This window comes from Pimephales promelas, chromosome 7, assembly GCF_988280905.1.
Source record: "Pimephales promelas chromosome 7, fPimPro1.hap1.1, whole genome shotgun sequence".
Classification (NCBI taxonomy): Eukaryota; Metazoa; Chordata; class Actinopteri; order Cypriniformes; family Leuciscidae; genus Pimephales; species Pimephales promelas.
In genome coordinates this window covers 19,051,572-19,072,698 of record NC_142775.1, presented here as the reverse complement: position 1 = coordinate 19,072,698, position 21,127 = coordinate 19,051,572, and the positions used below count along the sequence as shown (strand labels likewise).

General features: G+C 40.7%; 1 protein-coding gene across 4 annotated transcripts in view; it reads right to left on the bottom strand.

The window, feature by feature from the left end:
• Positions 1–14,449: 14,449 nt before the first annotated feature.
• Positions 14,450–21,127, bottom strand: part of satb2 (SATB homeobox 2) — a 53,120-nt gene continuing 46,442 nt past the window's right edge. For all 4 annotated transcript variants that reach the window (XM_089133175.1, XM_089133177.1, XM_089133174.1 and 1 more), the window contains one exon: positions 14,450–19,748. In XM_089133175.1, coding sequence (XP_088989301.1) covers positions 19,128–19,748 — 621 coding nt within the window. In that variant the 3' untranslated portion in view covers positions 14,450–19,127. The remainder of the gene's footprint in view (positions 19,749–21,127) is intronic.

Sequence of the window (21,127 nt, the reverse complement as noted above, 5' to 3'; positions counted from 1 at the left end):
TTTTTTTTCGGGCTGAATTTTTGAGTTTCGATATCTCAGCTCTGGAAGGGGCTAGAGCCTCCATTTTTGCACTCAGGTCTAAGTCTCATGGCCCTCTATCAGAATCCAGAGTTTTGGGAAGATTGGAGAAACGTAATTTTTCACCCGAAAAAAAAAAAAACGTAAGGGGTACCACTGTCGTTTTTTTTTTTTTCGGGCCGAATTTTTGAGTTTCGATATCTCAGCTCTGGAAGGGGCTAGACCCTCCGTTTTTGCACTCAGGTCTAAGTCTCATGGCCCTCTATCAGAATCCAGAGTTTTGAGAAGATTGGAGAAACTTAATTTTTCACCCAAAAAAAAAAAAACGTAAGGGGTACCACTGTCGTTTTTTTTTCGGGCTGAATTTTTGAGTTTTGATATCTCAGCTCTGGAAGGGGCTAGAGCCTCCATTTTTGCACTCAGGTCTAAGTCTCATGGCCCTCTATCAGAATCCAGAGTTTTGGGAAGATTGGAGAAACTTTATTTTTTTTTACCCCAAAAAAAAAAAAACGTAAAGGGTACCACTGTCGTTTTTTTTTCGGGCTGAATTTTTGAGTTTTGATATCTCAGCTCTGGAAGGGGCTAGAGCCTCCATTTTTGTGCTCAGGTCTAAGTCTCATGGCCCTCTATCAGAATCCAGAGGTTAGGGAAGATTGGACAAACTTAATTTTTCACCCAAAAAAAAAAAAAAAACGTAAGGGGTACCACTGTCGTTTTTTTTTCGGGACGAATTTTTGAGTTTCGATATCTCATCTCTGGAAGGGGCTAGAGCCTCCATTTTTGCACTCAGGTCTAAGTCTCATGGTCCTCTATCAGAATCCAGAGTTTTGGGAAGATTGGAGAAACTTAATTTTTCACCCAAAAAAAAAAAAAACGTAAAGGGTACCACTGTCGTTTTTTTTTTTTTCGGGCCGAATTTTTGAGTTTCGATATCTCAGCTCTGGAAGGGGCTAGAGCCTCCATTTTTGCACTCAGGTCTAAGTCTCATGGCCCTCTGTCAGAATACAGAGTTTTGGGAAGATTGGAGAAACTTAATTTTTCACCAAAAAAAAACAAAAACGTAAGGGGTAACACTGTCGTTTTTTTTTTTCGGGACGAATTTTTTGAGTTTCGATATCTCAGCTCTGGAAGGGGCTAGAGCCTCCATTTTTGCGCTCAGGTCTAAGTCTCTTGGCCCTCTATCAGAATCCAGAGTTTTGGGAAGATTGGAGAAACTTAATTTTTTTTACCCAAAAAAAAAAAAAAACGTAAGGGGTACCACTGTCGTTTTTTTTTTTGGGCTGAATTTTTGAGTTTTGATATCTCAGCTCTGGAAGGGGCTAGAGCCTCCATTTTTGTGCTCAGGTCTAAGTCTCATGGCCCTCTATCAGAATCCAGAGTTTTGGGAAGATTGGAGAAACTTAATTTTTCACCCAAAAAAAAAAAACGTAAGGGGTACCACTGTCGTTTTTTTTTTTTCGGGCCGAATTTTTGAGTTTCGATATCTCAGCTCTGGAAGGGGCTAGAGCCTCCATTTTTGCACTCATGTCTAAGTCTCATGGCCCTCTATCAGAATACAGAGTTTTGGGAAGATTGGAGAAACTTAATTTTTCACCAAAAAAAAAAAAAAAACGTAAGGGGTACCACTGTCGTTTTTTTTTTTCGGGACGAATTTTTGAGTTTCGATATCTCAGCTCTGGAAGGGGCTAGAGCCTCCATTTTTGCGCTCAGGTCTAAGTCTCATGGCCCTCTAGCAGAATCCAGAGTTTTGGGAAGATTGGAGAAACTTAATTTTTTTTACCCAAAAAAAAAAAAAAAAACGTAAGGGGTACCACTGTCGTTTTTTTTTTGGGCTGAATTTTTGAGTTTTGATATCTCAGCTCTGGAAGGGGCTAGAGCCTCCATTTTTGTGCTCAGGTCTAAGTCTCATGGCCCTCTATCAGAATCCAGAGTTTTGGGAAGATTGGAGAAACTTAATTTTTCACCCAAAAAAAAAAAACGTAAGGGGTACCACTGTCGTTTTTTTTTTCGGGCCGAATTTTGAGTTTCGATATCTCAGCTCTGGAAGGGGCTAGAGCCTCCATTTTTGTGCTCAGGTCTAAGTCTCATGGCCCTCTATCAGAATCCAGAGTTTTGGGAAGATTGGAGAAACTTAATTTTTCACCCAAAAAAAAAAAAACGTAAGGGGTACCACTGTCGTTTTTTTTTTCGGGCCGAATTTTGAGTTTCGATATCTCAGCTCTGGAAGGGGCTAGAGCCTCCATTTTTGCACTCAGGTCTAAGTCTCATGGCCCTCTATCAGAATACAGAGTTTTGGGAAGATTGGAGAAACTTAATTTTTCACCAAAAAAAAAAAAAAAAACGTAAGGGGTACCACTGTCGTTTTTTTTTTTTCGGGACGAATTTTTTGAGTTTCGATATCTCAGCTCTGGAAGGGGCTAGAGCCTCCATTTTTGCGCTCAGGTCTAAGTCTCATGGCCCTCTATCAGAATCCAGAGTTTTGGGAAGATTGGAGAAACTTAATTTTTTTTACCCAAAAAAAAAAAAAACGTAAGGGGTACCACTGTCGTTTTTTTTTTGGGCTGAATTTTTGAGTTTTGATATCTCAGCTCTGGAAGGGGCTAGAGCCTCCATTTTTGTGCTCAGGTCTAAGTCTCATGGCCCTCTATCAGAATCCAGAGTTTTGGGAAGATTGGAGAAACTTAATTTTTCACCCAAAAAAAAAAAAACGTAAGGGGTACCACTGTCGTTTTTTTTTTTTCGGGCCGAATTTTTGAGTTTCGATATCTCAGCTCTGGAAGGGGCTAGAGCCTCCATTTTTGCACTCAGGTCTAAGTCTCATGGCCCTCTATCAGAATACAGAGTTTTGGGAAGATTGGAGAAACTTAATTTTTCACCAAAAAAAAAAAAAAAAAACGTAAGGGGTACCACTGTCGTTTTTTTTTTTCGGGACGAATTTTTGAGTTTCGATATCTCAGCTCTGGAAGGGGCTAGAGCCTCCATTTTTGCGCTCAGGTCTAAGTCTCATGGCCCTCTATCAGAATCCAGAGTTTTGGGAAGATTGGAGAAACTTAATTTTTTTTACCCAAAAAAAAAAAAAACGTAAGGGGTACCACTGTCGTTTTTTTTTTGGGCTGAATTTTTGAGTTTTGATATCTCAGCTCTGGAAGGGGCTAGAGCCTCCATTTTTGTGCTCAGGTCTAAGTCTCATGGCCCTCTATCAGAATCCAGAGTTTTGGGAAGATTGGAGAAACTTAATTTTTCACCCAAAAAAAAAAAACGTAAGGGGTACCACTGTCGTTTTTTTTTTCGGGCCGAATTTTGAGTTTCGATATCTCAGCTCTGGAAGGGGCTATAGCCTCCATTTTTGCACTCAGGTCTAAGTCTCATGGTCCTCTATCAGAATCCAGAGTTTTGGGAAGATTGGAGAAACTTAATTTTTCACCCAAAAAAAAAAAAACGTAAGGGGTACCACTGTCGTTTTTTTTTTTTTCGGGCCGAATTTTTGAGTTTCGATATCTCAGCTCTGGAAGGGGCTAGAGCCTCCATTTTTGCACTCAGGTCTAAGTCTCATGGCCCTCTATCAGAATACAGAGTTTTGGGAAGATTGGAGAAACTTAATTTTTCACCAAAAAAAAAAAAAAAACGTAAGGGGTACCACTGTCGTTTTTTTTTTTCGGGACGAATTTTTTGAGTTTCGATATCTCAGCTCTGGAAGGGGCTAGAGCCTCCATTTTTGCGCTCAGGTCTAAGTCTCATGGCCCTCTATCAGAATCCAGAGTTTTGGGAAGATTGGAGAAACTTAATTTTTTTTACCCAAAAAAAAAAAAACGTAAGGGGTACCACTGTCGTTTTTTTTTTTGGGCTGAATTTTTGAGTTTTGATATCTCAGCTCTGGAAGGGGCTAGAGCCTCCATTTTTGTGCTCAGGTCTAAGTCTCATGGCCCTCTATCAGAATCCAGAGTTTTGGGAAGATTGGAGAAACTTAATTTTTCACCCAAAAAAAAAAAAACGTAAGGGGTACCACTGTCGTTTTTTTTTTTTCGGGCCGAATTTTTGAGTTTCGATATCTCAGCTCTGGAAGGGGCTAGAGCCTCCATTTTTGCACTCAGGTCTAAGTCTCATGGCCCTCTATCAGAATACAGAGTTTTGGGAAGATTGGAGAAACTTAATTTTTTTTACCCAAAAAAAAAAAAAAAAAACGTAAGGGGTACCACTGTCGTTTTTTTTTTGGGCTGAATTTTTGAGTTTTGATATCTCAGCTCTGGAAGGGGCTAGAGCCTCCATTTTTGTGCTCAGGTCTAAGTCTCATGGCCCTCTATCAGAATCCAGAGTTTTGGGAAGATTGGAGAAACTTAATTTTTCACCCAAAAAAAAAAAACGTAAGGGGTACCACTGTCGTTTTTTTTTTCGGGCCGAATTTTGAGTTTCGATATCTCAGCTCTGGAAGGGGCTAGAGCCTCCATTTTTGCGCTCAGGTCTAAGTCTCATGGCCCTCTATCAGAATCCAGAGTTTTGGGAAGATTGGAGAAACTTAATTTTTCACCCAAAAAAAAAAACGTAAGGGGTACCACTGTCGTTTTTTTTTCGGGCCGAATTTTTGAGTTTCGATATCTCAGCTCTGTAAGGGGCTAGAGCCTCCATTTTTGCACTCAGGTCTAAGTCTCATGGCCCTCTATCAGAATCCAGAGTTTTGGGAAGATTGGAGAAACGTAATTTTTCACCCGAAAAAAAAAAAACGTAAGGGGTACCACTGTCGTTTTTTTTTTCGGGCTGAATTTTTGAGTTTCGATATCTCAGCTCTGGAAGGGGCTAGAGCCTCCATTTTTGCACTCAGGTCTAAGTCTCATGGCCCTCTATCAGAATCCAGAGTTTTGGGAAGATTGGACAAACTTAATTTTTCACCCAAAAAAAAAAAACGTAAGGGGTACCACTGTCGTTTTTTTTTTTCGGGACGAATTTTTGAGTTTCGATATCTCAGCTCTGGAAGGGGCTAGAGCCTCAATTTTTGCACTCAGGTCTAAGTCTCGTGGCCCTCTATCAGAATCCAGAGTTTTGGGAAGATTGGAGAAAGTTAATTTTTCACCCAAAAAAAAAAAACGTAAGGGGTACCACTGTCGTTTTTTTTTTCGGGCCGAATTTTGAGTTTCGATATCTCAGCTCTGGAAGGGGCTATAGCCTCCATTTTTGCGCTCAGGTCTAAGTCTCATGGCCCTCTATCAGAATCCAGAGTTTTGGGAAGATTGGAGAAACTTAATTTTTTTTACCCAAAAAAAAAAAAAAACGTAAGGGGTACCACTGTCGTTTTTTTTTTGGGCTGAATTTTTGAGTTTTGATATCTCAGCTCTGGAAGGGGCTAGAGCCTCCATTTTTGTGCTCAGGTCTAAGTCTCATGGCCCTCTATCAGAATCCAGAGTTTTGGGAAGATTGGAGAAACTTAATTTTTCACCCAAAAAAAAAAAACGTAAGGGGTACCACTGTCGTTTTTTTTTTCGGGCCGAATTTTGAGTTTCGATATCTCAGCTCTGGAAGGGGCTATAGCCTCCATTTTTGCACTCAGGTCTAAGTCTCATGGTCCTCTATCAGAATCCAGAGTTTTGGGAAGATTGGAGAAACTTAATTTTTCACCCAAAAAAAAAAAAACGTAAGGGGTACCACTGTCGTTTTTTTTTTTTTCGGGCCGAATTTTTGAGTTTCGATATCTCAGCTCTGGAAGGGGCTAGAGCCTCCATTTTTGCACTCAGGTCTAAGTCTCATGGCCCTCTATCAGAATACAGAGTTTTGGGAAGATTGGAGAAACTTAATTTTTCACCAAAAAAAAAAAAAAAACGTAAGGGGTACCACTGTCGTTTTTTTTTTTCGGGACGAATTTTTTGAGTTTCGATATCTCAGCTCTGGAAGGGGCTAGAGCCTCCATTTTTGCGCTCAGGTCTAAGTCTCATGGCCCTCTATCAGAATCCAGAGTTTTGGGAAGATTGGAGAAACTTAATTTTTTTTACCCAAAAAAAAAAAAACGTAAGGGGTACCACTGTCGTTTTTTTTTTTGGGCTGAATTTTTGAGTTTTGATATCTCAGCTCTGGAAGGGGCTAGAGCCTCCATTTTTGTGCTCAGGTCTAAGTCTCATGGCCCTCTATCAGAATCCAGAGTTTTGGGAAGATTGGAGAAACTTAATTTTTCACCCAAAAAAAAAAAAACGTAAGGGGTACCACTGTCGTTTTTTTTTTTTCGGGCCGAATTTTTGAGTTTCGATATCTCAGCTCTGGAAGGGGCTAGAGCCTCCATTTTTGCACTCAGGTCTAAGTCTCATGGCCCTCTATCAGAATACAGAGTTTTGGGAAGATTGGAGAAACTTAATTTTTTTTACCCAAAAAAAAAAAAAAAAAACGTAAGGGGTACCACTGTCGTTTTTTTTTTGGGCTGAATTTTTGAGTTTTGATATCTCAGCTCTGGAAGGGGCTAGAGCCTCCATTTTTGTGCTCAGGTCTAAGTCTCATGGCCCTCTATCAGAATCCAGAGTTTTGGGAAGATTGGAGAAACTTAATTTTTCACCCAAAAAAAAAAAACGTAAGGGGTACCACTGTCGTTTTTTTTTTCGGGCCGAATTTTGAGTTTCGATATCTCAGCTCTGGAAGGGGCTAGAGCCTCCATTTTTGCGCTCAGGTCTAAGTCTCATGGCCCTCTATCAGAATCCAGAGTTTTGGGAAGATTGGAGAAACTTAATTTTTCACCCAAAAAAAAAAAACGTAAGGGGTACCACTGTCGTTTTTTTTTCGGGCCGAATTTTTGAGTTTCGATATCTCAGCTCTGTAAGGGGCTAGAGCCTCCATTTTTGCACTCAGGTCTAAGTCTCATGGCCCTCTATCAGAATCCAGAGTTTTGGGAAGATTGGAGAAACGTAATTTTTCACCCGAAAAAAAAAAAACGTAAGGGGTACCACTGTCGTTTTTTTTTTCGGGCTGAATTTTTGAGTTTCGATATCTCAGCTCTGGAAGGGGCTAGAGCCTCCATTTTTGCACTCAGGTCTAAGTCTCATGGCCCTCTATCAGAATCCAGAGTTTTGGGAAGATTGGACAAACTTAATTTTTCACCCAAAAAAAAAAAACGTAAGGGGTACCACTGTCGTTTTTTTTTTTCGGGACGAATTTTTGAGTTTCGATATCTCAGCTCTGGAAGGGGCTAGAGCCTCAATTTTTGCACTCAGGTCTAAGTCTCGTGGCCCTCTATCAGAATCCAGAGTTTTGGGAAGATTGGAGAAAGTTAATTTTTCACCCTAAAAAAAAACGTAAGGGGTACCACTGTCCTTTTTTTTTTCGGGCTGAATTTTTGAGTTTCGATATCTCAGCTCTGGAAGGGGCTAGAGCCTCCATTTTTGCACTCAGGTCTAAGTCTCATGGTCCTCTATCAGAATCCAGAGTTTTGGGAAGATTGGAGAAACTTAATTTTTCACCCCAAAAAAAAAAAACGTAAGGGGTACCACTGTCGTTTTTTTTTTTCGGGCCGAATTTTTGAGTTTCGATATCTCAGCTCTGGAAGGGGCTAGAGCCTCAATTTTTGCACTCAGGTCTAAGTCTCGTGGCCCTCTATCAGAATCCAGAGTTTTGGGAAGATTGGAGAAAGTTAATTTTTCACCCTAAAAAAAAACGTAAGGGGTACCACTGTCCTTTTTTTTTTCGGGCTGAATTTTTGAGTTTCGATATCTCAGCTCTGGAAGGGGCTAGAGCCTCCATTTTTGCACTCAGGTCTAAGTCTCATGGTCCTCTATCAGAATCCAGAGTTTTGGGAAGATTGGAGAAACTTAATTTTTCACCCCAAAAAAAAAAAACGTAAGGGGTACCACTGTCGTTTTTTTTTTTCGGGCCGAATTTTTGAGTTTCGATATCTCAGCTCTGGAAGGGGCTAGAGCCTCCATTTTTGCACTCAGGTCTAAGTCTCATGGCCCTCTATCAGAATACAGAGTTTTGGGAAGATTGGAGAAACTTAATTTTTCACCAAAAAAAAAAAAAAAACGTAAGGGGTACCACTGTCGTTTTTTTTTTTCGGGACGAATTTTTTGAGTTTCGATATCTCAGCTCTGGAAGGGGCTAGAGCCTCCATTTTTGCACTCAGGTCTAAGTCTCATGGCCCTCTATCAGAATACAGAGTTTTGGGAAGATTGGAGAAACTTAATTTTTCACCAAAAAAAAAAAAAACGTAAGGGGTACCACTGTCGTTTTTTTTTTTCGGGACGAATGTTTGAGTTTCGATATCTCAGCTCTGGAAGGGGCTAGAGCCCCCATTTTTGCGCTCAGGTCTAAGTCTCATGGCCCTCTATCAGAATCCAGAGTTTTGGGAAGATTGGAGAAACTTAATTTTTCACCCAAAAAAAAAAAAAAAAAACGTAAGGGGTACCACTGTCGTTTTTTTTTTCGGGCTGAATTTTTGAGTTTCGATATCTCAGCTCTGGAAGGGGCTAGAGCCTCCATTTTTGCACTCAGGTCTAAGTCTCATGGCCCTCTATCAGAATCCAGAGTTTTGGGAAGATTGGAGAAACGTAATTTTTCACCCGAAAAAAAAAAAAAAACGTAAGGGGTACCACTGTCGTTTTTTTTTTTTTTCGGGCCGAATTTTTGAGTTTCGATATCTCAGCCCTGGAAGGGGCTAGAGCCTCCGTTTTTGCACTCAGGTCTAAGTCTCATGGCCCTCTATCAGAATCCAGAGTTTTGAGAAGATTGGAGAAACTTAATTTTTCACCCAAAAAAAAAAAACGTAAGGGGTACCACTGTCGTTTTTTTTTCGGGCTGAATTTTTGAGTTTTGATATCTCAGCTCTGGAAGGGGCTAGAGCCTCCATTTTTGCACCCAGGTCTAAGTCTCATGGCCCTCTATCAGAATACAGAGTTTTGGGAAGATTGGAGAAACTTAATTTTTCACCCAAAAAAAAAAAAAAAATCGTAAGGGGTACCACTGTCGGTTTTTTTTCGGGCTGAATTTTTGAGTTTTGATATCTCAGCTCTGGAAGGGGCTAGAGCCTCCATTTTTGCACTCAGGTCTAAGTCTCATGGCCCTCTATCAGAATCCAGAGTTTTGGGAAGATTGGACAAACTTAATTTTTCACCCAAAAAAAAAAAAAAACGTAAGGGGTACCACTGTCGTTTTTTTTTTTCGGGACGAATTTTTGAGTTTCGATATCTCAGCTCTGGAAGGGGCTAGAGCCTCAATTTTTGCACTCAGGTCTAAGTCTCATGGCCCTCTATCAGAATCCAGAGTTTTGGGAAGATTGGAGAAAGTTAATTTTTCACCCAAAAAAAAAAAAACGTAAGGGGTACCACTGTCGTTTTTTTTTTCGGGCTGAATTTTTGAGTTTTGATATCTCAGCTCTGGAAGGGGCTAGAGCCTCCATTTTTGCACTCAGGTCTAAGTCTCATGGCCCTCTATCAGAATACAGAGTTTTGGGAAGATTGGAGAAACTTAATTTTTCACCCAAAAAAAAAAAAAACGTAAGGGGTACCACTGTCGGTTTTTTTTCGGGCTGAATTTTTGAGTTTTGATATCTCAGCTCTGGAAGGGGCTAGAGCCTCCATTTTTGCACTCAGGTCTAAGTCTCATGGCCCTCTATCAGAATCCAGAGTTTTGGGAAGATTGGACAAACTTAATTTTTCACCCAAAAAAAAAAAAACGTAAGGGGTACCACTGTCGTTTTTTTTTTTCGGGACGAATTTTTGAGTTTCGATATCTCAGCTCTGGAAGGGGCTAGAGCCTCAATTTTTGCACTCAGGTCTAAGTCTCATGGCCCTCTATCAGAATCCAGAGTTTTGGGAAGATTGGAGAAAGTTAATTTTTCACCCAAAAAAAAAAAAAACGTAAGGGGTACCACTGTCGTTTTTTTTTTTTCGGGCCGAATTTTTGATTTTCGATATCTCAGCTCTGGAAGGGGCTAGAGCCTCCATTTTTGCACTTAGGTCTAAGTCTCATGGCCCTCTATCAGAATACAGAGTTTTGGGAAGATTGGAGAAACTTAATTTTTCACCAAAAAAAAAAAAAAACGTAAGGGGTACCACTGTCGTTTTTTTTTTCGGGACGAATGTTTGAGTTTCGATATCTCAGCTCTGGAAGGGGCTAGAGCCCCCATTTTTGCGCTCAGGTCTAAGTCTCATGGCCCTCTATCAGAATCCAGAGTTTTGGGAAGATTGGAGAAACTTAATTTTTCGCCCGAAAAAAAAAACGAAAGGGGTACCACTGTCGTTTTTTTTTTTTCGGGTCGAATTTTTGCTTTTCGATATCTCAGCTCTGGAAGGGTCTAGAGCCTCCATTTTTGCACTCAGGTTAAAGTCTCATGGCCCTCTATCAGAATCCAGAGTTTTGAGAAGATTGGAGAAACTTAATTTTTCGCCCAAAAAAAAAAAAAACGAAAGGGGTACCACTGTCGTTTTTTTTTTTCGGGTCGAATTTTTGAGTTTCGATATCTCAGCTCTGGAAGGGTCTAGAGCCTCAATTTTTGCACTCAGGTTAAAGTGTCATGGCCCTCTATCAGAATCCAGAGTTTTAAGAAGATTGGAGAAACTTAATTTTTCGCCCGAAAAAAAAACAAAAACGAAAGGGGTACCACTATCGTTTTTTTTTTTTTCGGGTCGAATTTTTGAGTTTCGATATCTCAGCTCTGGAAGGGTCTAGAGCCTCCATTTTTGCACTCAGGTTAAAGTCTCATGGCCCTCTATCAGAATCCAGAGTTTTGAGAAGATTGGAGAAAATTAATTTTTCTCCCGAAAAAAAAAAAAACGAAAGGGGTACCACTGTCGTTTTTTTTTTCGGGTCGAATTTTTGAGTTTCGATATCTCAGCTCTGGAAGGGTCTAGAGCCTCCATTTTTGCACTCAGGTTAAATGTGACCTGTTTTAGAGACATACATTGAGCAGAGAAAAGCCAAACAGTTTGAGAGGAAGCACACTCTGGGTATTAGCGTGTTTATCAGTGTGTGTATTAATGTGCAGGAGTGAGATTAGGGGGGTGGGTAGCAAGCGTGCCAACGGGAGACCACAGGTGTGTGTTTGCACTTCACCCCGCTGAATTCTGGGTAATAACAGGCATTGGTGCACCTGCGTCCTGTGCCGCCCCCTCTCTCTCACCTCTAATGGCCCCTAATCACGCTGCCATCAGGCCCTAATACCCCAGCAGCAGTGCCCTGGCAGCTGCCCCCTCTCCCCTGGCAGAGACCTGTCAATCTCAGTTCATCTGTTTTCTGTCCATCACCCTCCATTCTGCGATCAGCCGCTCAGTTCCCATCTAAAAGACACACAACATCAGAACTCCATAAATCTCCTTGACTAGATGTGTATTTGATGTCATGCAATCCCATAGTGTTGCAAACCATTGTTTTCCAGGATGTTTTTGTCACTTAATCAGGAAATACGAGTCCCTGGTACAATTTAAAAGGCATTAACGAGGGCTCATACAACAAACAGAATCAAATTATTTGTCAAAAAGGCCACACACAGACCTGCTCACAGGCACATTGATGTAAACACAAAGCAACAAAGTGAAACCGCATATAGCCACGACCTCACAGCTCTCTGTCACATGGAGTGCGACATCTAAACCTTTCCCACAGAAACAATGATGCATTTAATTGTGTCCGCTTAAATCCTTTGGCCACATGGGCCCCTTGAGTTTCCTCACACGCACTTTTCTGTGGTTTGATAATTACAAACAGACAGCGCAGTTTTAGCAAGTTTAGATGGTGCTTTGGTGGGCCAATATTTATTCAGGGGTGCGTGCTTCGCTCATTGCCCAAGTGATGCCCAGTTACCCAGAGGGCCTGACCTGATTATCATATCCACATGATAAACTGAAGAAGTTGCTATGATCCCTCCAAACAGTGTCCAATTAAGCGTAATTTTGTAGAAATTTATTGAAGTGTTGTTTATTTGTTAAAGCCATTTAATTGCTTGTCAAAGTGTCAGATGTCGCAGACCCTCTGGAATTAAACATCAATCTTGCAGCTTATACTTTCCAAGAACCACCTACTTAGGAAGACAGGTCATAATGACATGTAAAGCGACCAACCACAGTTACATGCTTTTAGATTATGCTTCAATAGGCTGCATTCGATAATAATTGCAAATTTCCTTAAAAGTAGACGAAAAACAGTATGTGAGTAAGCAAAAAGTACCCGGATGACCTACTTCTTCCAACGAGAAGTGTGCATATGATGGATTCTTTACTATGCCATGAGGCCAGAGGAGAGGATTTATGAATGGCTGTGAAGCGATGCAACTGATCTCTGGTAGGTCACATGATAATGACAGCATGGAGAATGGAGTATGTCCAGATTACATTCATTCTACACACTCATACTATATTTTTAGCTGTCGTGAAGCAATATTTTTTTTCAAAATAAGTACAGATTCAAGACAGCCCGTATTTTAATTATTTTTTTCCCCCCAAAATATATATTTGTTTAAATATTCTATGTTTAGGGACGGGGTTGGGGTAGGTCATATATTTATATATACAGTAATTCAATGGCATTCATAAACATGCTGAAAAGTGATTATGCGTGTTGACACACTGTAAAAAAATATTTTCATGATTTGTTATCACAACATTTTTTCTTTTGTCAAATCAACTTAAATGATTTATATAGTTCAGATAACATAATATTTTGAGTGTCTGATAATGATCTCTTTCATTGTATTAACTCTTTTTTTCTATTTCAATGAACTTAAAATTTTAAGGCAGCCAGGTTACTTAATTTTTTAAGTTAAACCACCAATATTTTTTTTTGCAATGTAGCACACCAAAAATGGAAATACAAATTGGCATGTCACACATAAGCCATTTCATGAGATCAGTCTGGTATTGCAAACAATTTTGCTGATACTGAGGTTGGATACGGGTAAGGTTCGGGGTGGGTAGGTTTAAGAGTGGGTTAAGGGGGTAAGGAAATTAATTTCTTATAGGTGTAATTACATGCAAGTATTTTTTAAAATATAAATACAATGCAAAAACAACAAAAAAGTGCATTGTATCAAATGTTAGTGCATAGTAGTTAAAGAAGACACTTAATATGAAGTGGGACCTAAATGCCAATTACAAGGCTATACTCTTATATTCATTTGCCACATGATAATATCCATACAGTCATGGAATAACTCTGTCCTATTGATATGCGATGAAGAGCATCTCACAGATGGCCGTTAAAATGTTTACATCAGAGAGAAAGAAACAGAGAATGAAGGAGCAGAGAGAGAGAGAGATCCAGGTCTCAAAAGCTATCAGCTGAGACTAAAACTCATCAGCCAGAAAACAAACTGGGCCACACATCCCTGTCTGGGTGGTCTGGCTCCACTGCACTCATAGAATGAGCGCTGACTCTCTTCCAGCGGATGCAACTGCAAATCCTGCCAGGGACCACGGGTTTATAGCTACACCCCTCCAGCTCCTGACGCTCTCGCTGCGACCGAAAAATCCCCTGGCTAATGACATACAGGCCTGAACCTGGAGGGGGAGAAAGGGTTAAAGCAAGCCAATTGAGCGAATAATAAGTTCAATTTAGGAGATTGGAGGGCTGGTGTGGAATGAAAACCAGAGGACACCACTGCAAGCTGTTCTGCAGAGAAGGGAACCATGGGATGGAGCAAATCATGGCAGGTGGCCAGAGACAGGACACTGAGTTAGTTCTGCGGTACTGCATAAGGTCAAGGAACGGATGGGCCTTCACGTAATTAATCCAATTCTTACCATTTCACAAAATAATAAATAACAAAAATTGTCATACATGCTGAGGCAATTCAGTGGCGTTAACGCCAGTGGAAGTTTATCACTTGTATGTAAATGTGTATTTCATAACCCACAATAAGCCCAAGAGAGCACACAATGGAATGAATGCGAAGAAGCCTCCAGCAATCACGTTGTAAAATGCAATAAGGCGTGGAATTATTGATGCAGGAAACTTTTCCTCAGTGTAGTTCTTGTTTATTGTGTTGAAATGAAAGTCATGTTTTGTTTTCAGTTGGGACAAAATGGATATTTTGAATAATGTCTGATTCTAAGGAATTTACTTATGCAAGTGTGATTTATAGAGACACTTCAGATAGACATCGAAGCAATATGCTAGAATATTTTTCATTACTCACTAGATTGCAGTATCAAGTGGTTTATTTATTCAAATTCTCCTAAATGGATAAGCACGAAACACTAGATTGCCATTTCCAGTAACATTTTTTCCTATTATGGTTTGTTTGATTGCTTTAATGTACAAGCAAAACTGTATTTCGTTTCTTTCCACTCATTTGTCTCCACTTCTAATCCCTCTACTAAATACAACATAGCACTGTGCATTAGTCACTACTTTCTTTTAACTTTTGTGACTGTAATGTGGACTAAGGATAAAGCAATTTGAGCCATAGACTTGTAGACCACCCAGCTCAGTCAAGAGTTTGCAGGTAGAACAAACACACACGCAATAGTTCTATAAATCTTTGAATGCACTTTATTTAAACAACAGCATTTGAAAAAACAAAATCAAAGAACAAAACATTGTCATACAAACAAAGAAGCCAATTGATGCACATAAGTTAATTATCACTTAGTGATAATGACAATGCATTCGATTGACAAGGAAAGTACCAATTCAGGAGTGGCAATCCTGATTCACATTGTAGGCGTTTATGAGTACAAAAACGATGAAAACAATGATGAAAATTATGAGATCGTCTAATTTTTGTCATCTCCGAAGCAAAGAACTGGAGCATTGTGCTTAGTTCAGAGGCACTGTAAGATAAACGAAAGCATTAGCAAGACGAGCAAGAGCATCCTTCCTCGCAAATCCATATTGAAAATGCATTTTCTTCCTCTTTTGTACAGTATGTGATATTCTTGTGTACCTGTACATTTAATATCTAAGTCACACATTACAAACACAAGGAAAATCAAAGTTAGGAACATTGTCCAAATCTGTATGTGTGTAAATATTAGAAAGTGGCAATGGAGACCTTCAGCTTTTCCACCCAAAACTTTGAAAGTCAACCTAATGTTATAGTGACTTTGTACTGTAGATGAACAAAAGCCTTTGTCTTAACTGCAACACTTCTCAGACATGCCAATCCAGGAGTCTGCTGCCTCTCAAGAAACTACCCTCGCCAGAAGACATGATCACCTCCGCTTAACCTCGACACCACAGCATGAGAGACAACGATTACTTTCCCGCCTGGTGAACGAGAAAATGAGGGAACCGCGAGATGGTACAGAGTGAAAATGAAAGACGTGGATAATTGGGCAGTGACCTTGACCTAGTGCTCATCAGGGACTCTTGGAATCTTCTTTGTTTTCTCTTTGGCGTCACTCTCACCACTAACTCTGACAAAGATGAAGAGGAGGAGGAGATGGAGTAGAAGAAGTGCGAGGTTGTTCGCTCCCGCTGAGTGGTAAGCCACCCCCATAGTAGGTCAAACACCAGTCTAGGACACACAGACACATGCGTGCACACGCACTCATCATTTATGAGGGTAATTTGAGAAGTGTATATGGACGGACTCATCAGAAGTGCTTGTCTCCAGCTGATCTTGGCTCAGCAGGGTGGCGGGATTTGGAAAAGATGCACGCAGTGTAACGAAAGAGGCGGTACAGGCCTCCCAAAGTGACTGATGATTGACGGGCTTAAGTAAGGTGTAGATTAAGCAGGCAATCACTACCGTATTATTAAAGACCTTTTGCAAAACCTGCAGGTATCCAAGATCTCCCAGCGAATATTGTGCATCTTGAATTAAATGAATTTGTTTCATTTAAAGTTCAGAAGAAGACAAAGCATTTCGACCGCTTAGAGGGGAGGATAATACTTAAATGTAACAAACTTTAAAAAGTTTAAAAGTTATAGGGTGAAATATCCTAAGAGACTGTAGACATGCCAAAAGCCACGTTGCCTTGGCTTTTGGCTTGCTTAGTTTGGGACATTTAATATTCAACAATTTTATTGATCTGTGTTGTATTATTTTCATGTTACCACTGTGAAGCTGCTTTGATACAATCTGTATTGTAAAAAGCGCTATATAAATAAAGGTGACTTGACTAGACTGCTGTCAGTGAACAAGATTTTTAGGGGAACTACGATGACAGACAGGGACGTGCGCACTGTAAGGTTTATAACCACTTATGATTGATAAAGACCCTAAAGATCCTAATTGGGCAAATGCAGACCTGGGTGAGTGCAATCGAAACAAGGAGACAATGCAGATGGGTAAATTGGTTGGAAAATGGCTAGAAGAATTCAATCTCTCTAGAGAAGTGAGCAGCAGAGAACCACAACACACTCTTGGGCTGTCAATAGTTGCCAGGTAAGTACACCAGGCTCTTGTGTCTCTAACACTTTCATATGAATTATTGTCACTCCCTGATCTTAAGTCTTTAAGGCCTTACTCTGTTCTTCACTTAGAAAATATAGCACGTGAAATCATAACAAGGTACAAATGATCAACGGTTAAACCAATCTCAAGGTTATATACTTACAATACAACCCAACAGATACAACAGTGTGATGTTTATCCTTGTGGTTGGGATGCCATCTTCTATAATTTCTGATAAAAATATGTTTATACCCATTTTTAACTAATGTTCTGCTGGAATGCATTACTCATACGTATGTGCAGGTGTGGACACTGTGCCTATGTGAAAAGGGGCTTCCGCAACGGGAACTAGCAACCAGGGTGGTTCCCCGAGAACTAAATATTCCCCTAGGGTGATGCATTCGCACTAACAGTAGGAACTCTGAAGTGACGTATACCGCACTTGTTGACTTTTATTTTGACGGTTATTAGATAATAAGTGTTATATAAATGGTATATAAAAATGTATTAGTGTTGATATCCAATGTCCAATACAGGTCCCCTCAAAGTCATGTTTTTCTCAGCATAAAGGTAGAGTTCAAGTTAGTTTGTGGAGTAAATATATAGCCTATAATCTGTGTGTGTACATGGATTTTAAAAATGGCAGGTGCTAGTGTTTTGTATGCACTTGGCCAATCGACGTACAGTTACGTCACTGGTAGTTCCTATTGTGCTGGGTTAGACCCTTCTCTGAAGTATAGGAGCTAATTTAGTTCCCCACCAAAAGGCATTCCTAGAGCTATCATCATTCCCAGTTCCTACGGTGTGAAAACGGCAAAAAGCGGGTACTTCCACCATTAGTTTTAGGAACTAATGAAAAGGTTCCTCCGGTGTGAAAGCCCCTATAGAGTCAGGATGCTCAAAGTAATTGCAAGAACTACATCAGCATTTTGCACATTACAGATTCTAAATAAAACATTTCCATTTGAAATAGACAAAACATGGACATAGACCACAATTATCACTTGTTTAAAACAAAGTTTAAGGGTTAGCATATGGTTAACAACAATATTTTGTCTATTATCTGTGAAAGAGCAAGTAGCAGCTGATTTTTTAAAAAAAAACCAAATCAGAACCCTGGATCCAAGTGTTTTGCCATGGTGTCATGGACGATTTGCAACAGGTGGCCATGTTGCCTCAAGTTACACTGATCAAATTTTCAATCAGAATGCAGAGTTCATGCTTGCTGAGTTCTGATTGGCTCAAAAGAAGGATTGTCATCGTATGCACAAAAAGATCATAGAAATTCAAATGATTCCTCGTAATTCTATTGTTTTAATATTTAACGCCTCATCTGCCAAGTGCTGTTCTCTTTGGAAAAGTACATAATGCTGATAGAATTGACAGTATATATCACATGATTCACTCAGTAACTGCTTCTAATTCTTTCCTCTGTGTTTGGCAGTGTTCTTTCTTTCACAATGTCTATCATCACCATCTGCTGCAAGTCAAGAGCTGATACCAGACCATGAAAATAGAACTAAAAATAACAGCAAGAACAACCATAATAACAATAACAACAATAATAATTGAGGGTGAAAATAGCAATAAATAGTGCTGTGGAGATGGGTGTGGCTAAGTGTGGTCAAATCAGGACACTGTGGGCAACAGTCAGTAAAAGAGAGAGCCGTGGGAGGTGACTGAAGAGAGAGGGACTACCGCACTTTCTCACAAGCGCGTTTGCTTGAAATGGTTCATTTTTCTCCACTAGGTCAGAAGCAGATGCAGTTTGTCCTTCTGTCAATAGCAGTCAGTCCATCTGCCTTTTACGTTTTATTCTCTCTGTCTCTGAGAGAGCAAAACTGTAATGAAACCAACAGTTTAAACAGATCTGTATAAAGCAAACCTTGCGGATTAGTGATGTTGTGCGCAGTCCGTGTTGGGTGTGCATAGGTGGTGGGGGTAAAGGAGGGATTTCTTGAACTGTGTGGGACTGCTTGGAATGATCGTTGTGGCTGGTTGTGGGAGGGATGGCGTGGTCTTCAAAAGCGCCATTGCGCTAACTGTAGACCTTTCAGCACACCACATGTTTATAGTAGGGTTCCTGGGCTGGGCTGATGTGTACACCCAAGAGATCATCTGTACCTCCAACCCAACTGACTGCTTTAGCAGTCTAGCACAACCCCTCCGTTGGCGACCGACAGAATGCCCCATCATGGAGGGGAAGATGAGGACAGCCACAGCCGCCCACTAGACTCCCTGATTGGGAAGGAGTAAAGTTGTTTGTGTCCTATAGGAGATCCATGGCTCATCTAAAGCTCTGTCCCTGCCATTTTAACCCTGTAGAGGTGAAGAGGGGTCATGGATAGTGGTATCTTATAATAGATCTGCTGCTTTCTGATTAGAAAAGAAATACTTGGTGAAAGACTGGCCTTCTTGACATTCTTAGCATGCAAATTTGAATGCTTGTGACAACATGGGGTTATGGCAGCCGTCTTGAAACCTGCCGTAATTTGACGATTTACATCTAGTAAATGAAAGCTTTCCAGCACGCCAAATACTTTCCTTGTAGTACACTGTAGGGATACTGTAGCCTCTGTACCATCACATCCCTGCAAGTAACTAGTGAGGTATGAGGCCAGGAGTAGCTCACAACCAATTTCTCAACATCAACACTTTACATACCTCCTTAATCAAAATGCAGATCTTGGTTAGGACACTGTCTTTGTCAGTCAATTTCTAATCTATCCGGTACACTCTCCTCTCCAACAGAATAGTTGTAAGTGCCCACTCCTTGCCTCTACCCACCAACAGTATAGTCTTTGTGGAGGCTGTTTTATCTCTGATATTCTGCCTGATCTCGGGGACTTGAGGATGAACCACATGGGGGCAGGGAGCTGGGTCTGGCTGACCCCAGAGGCAGGCCTTTGTCTTTATTCTCATCTTGGCCAGAAGAAACAGCTGGAGTTGAGACAGAGTTGGCCCCTCCGGCCGGCACACTCTCATGCCCACCGTAGATCTCCTCGTGTCCATCTTCACTGGACTCTGCATCCTCTGAACTGGAGAGCAGCTCCTCATCGCGGTATTCGGACACGTCTACACCGCCGCCCTCAGATCCAAGCTCCTTCAGTCGGCCATGATGCTTCACGTGGTAGCGCTGGTTCTGGAAAAACTTAACGATGGTGTGTTTGGGCAGATCCAATTGGGCTGAAAGGGTGTGAATCGCTTCCTGGTCAGGGTAGAGGCCCACATCTTGGATAAAGCTCTGTAAAATGCCTAGAGCCTCTAGTGAGATCTTGGTGCGGGAGCGAGGTTTCTTGGTAATGTTGCTAACCCCTCCACTGTTGCCTGAACCAGCATTAGCCTGAGGGTTCTCTTCGGCTCCAGAACTGGGAACAGGTTCCTCTCGGATTGGAGAGTGGTCCTTTAGCGGCTGCATGGGCTGTCGGTGAAGTGCCTAGTGAGAAAGATGAGAAGTTGTATTAGTAAACTTATAAACAAGAGTCAGCAGTATGGAATAATTGAAAACTGCTTAACAGTTCAAAGTGTCCTTTCAATGAATGTCTCTTGGAGTTAATGTCCTCTCTGCACTTAAGTATGCGATCAACTCTGGTAAAAATCCAACCAGACTGCCCCAGGCTATGATTGTTTAACTTTGTATATTGTACACATAATTCCACAAGATTGAATATTTTGTGTTTAGAGGGCATCAAGGCAACTAACAGCATCCGAGCTGACGTATCAACCCCATTTTAACCCAACAGAGGAAGAAGCTAAACAAATACTCACCAAAACCAAAATAAATTGCATCAAAAGAATCAGTTATGAAGAAATGTGTTTTAAAACAACAGTACATTTGATGTAGTGACAAGTTGGTTTTCATGTAATTTTGACAGGGATACATCCTAAATTTAACAGAAAAAGTCATGCAAACACCAAAACAAAGACAGCCAGAAACGACACTTTTGACTTCGACATGAGATGTAAAATTGTTAGCATATGCAATATGATTTTGTCTTGTACAAACACAGTGTAACTATTAGCATTTTCCACCAAGTTAATAGGCTATCAGAGCTACACTATTGTTTTTACAGAGGTTCTGAGGCCCTCCATATGTTTCATATGTCAGTGAATCTGCCATTTTCTTCTTGTGTGGGTGGCAAAATATGTAGGTGTAGGGAGAGGCACGGAAGGGGGATTGGGGGAATAGTGCAAAACAGTGGTAAAATAGGATTAGGAGTACATAGTATATATTTAGTACAGGAAAGAAAGAGGTGGGCTATCTGTGAGCTCTGATACAAGGGAAGGTGCAGTGTGTCACAGCTGAGCTATCAAATACTGTGGCGCTGTCCTGCTGAGTTTATGACCAGGGTGGGGTGCCCAGTGCCTCCACACTGGAATGCTAAGCTATAAATCTGCGGTGCATTAAAATTAAAGGACCTACATAAAGATAATAGTCATGCGCCTCTCTCTCTGTCTCTCTCTCTATTCCCTAAATAATAACAGGGTATTTTTTAAATAATATTGAGGGCAGGCCAGACCATGGAATTGCTCCGATTTCACTTGTGGGGGCTGTTTTGGGCTGGCGCTTTACAGGAAGTGTGTAGGTTTGTTCTTTTTTCTTCTCTATTTCTCCATAATGTATTACTTTCCATGTCTCAGAGAAACAAACAGAGGCCACAAGAAAGGATGAGAAAAAGAAATTTGAAGAAGTTTAAAGATGGTGAATAATTAGATTGACCACAAGGCATAACAGCACAAAATACTCGTTAGCTTAGCTAAAGAGACCACACACACACACACACACACACACACACGCACGCACCTTGACAAACC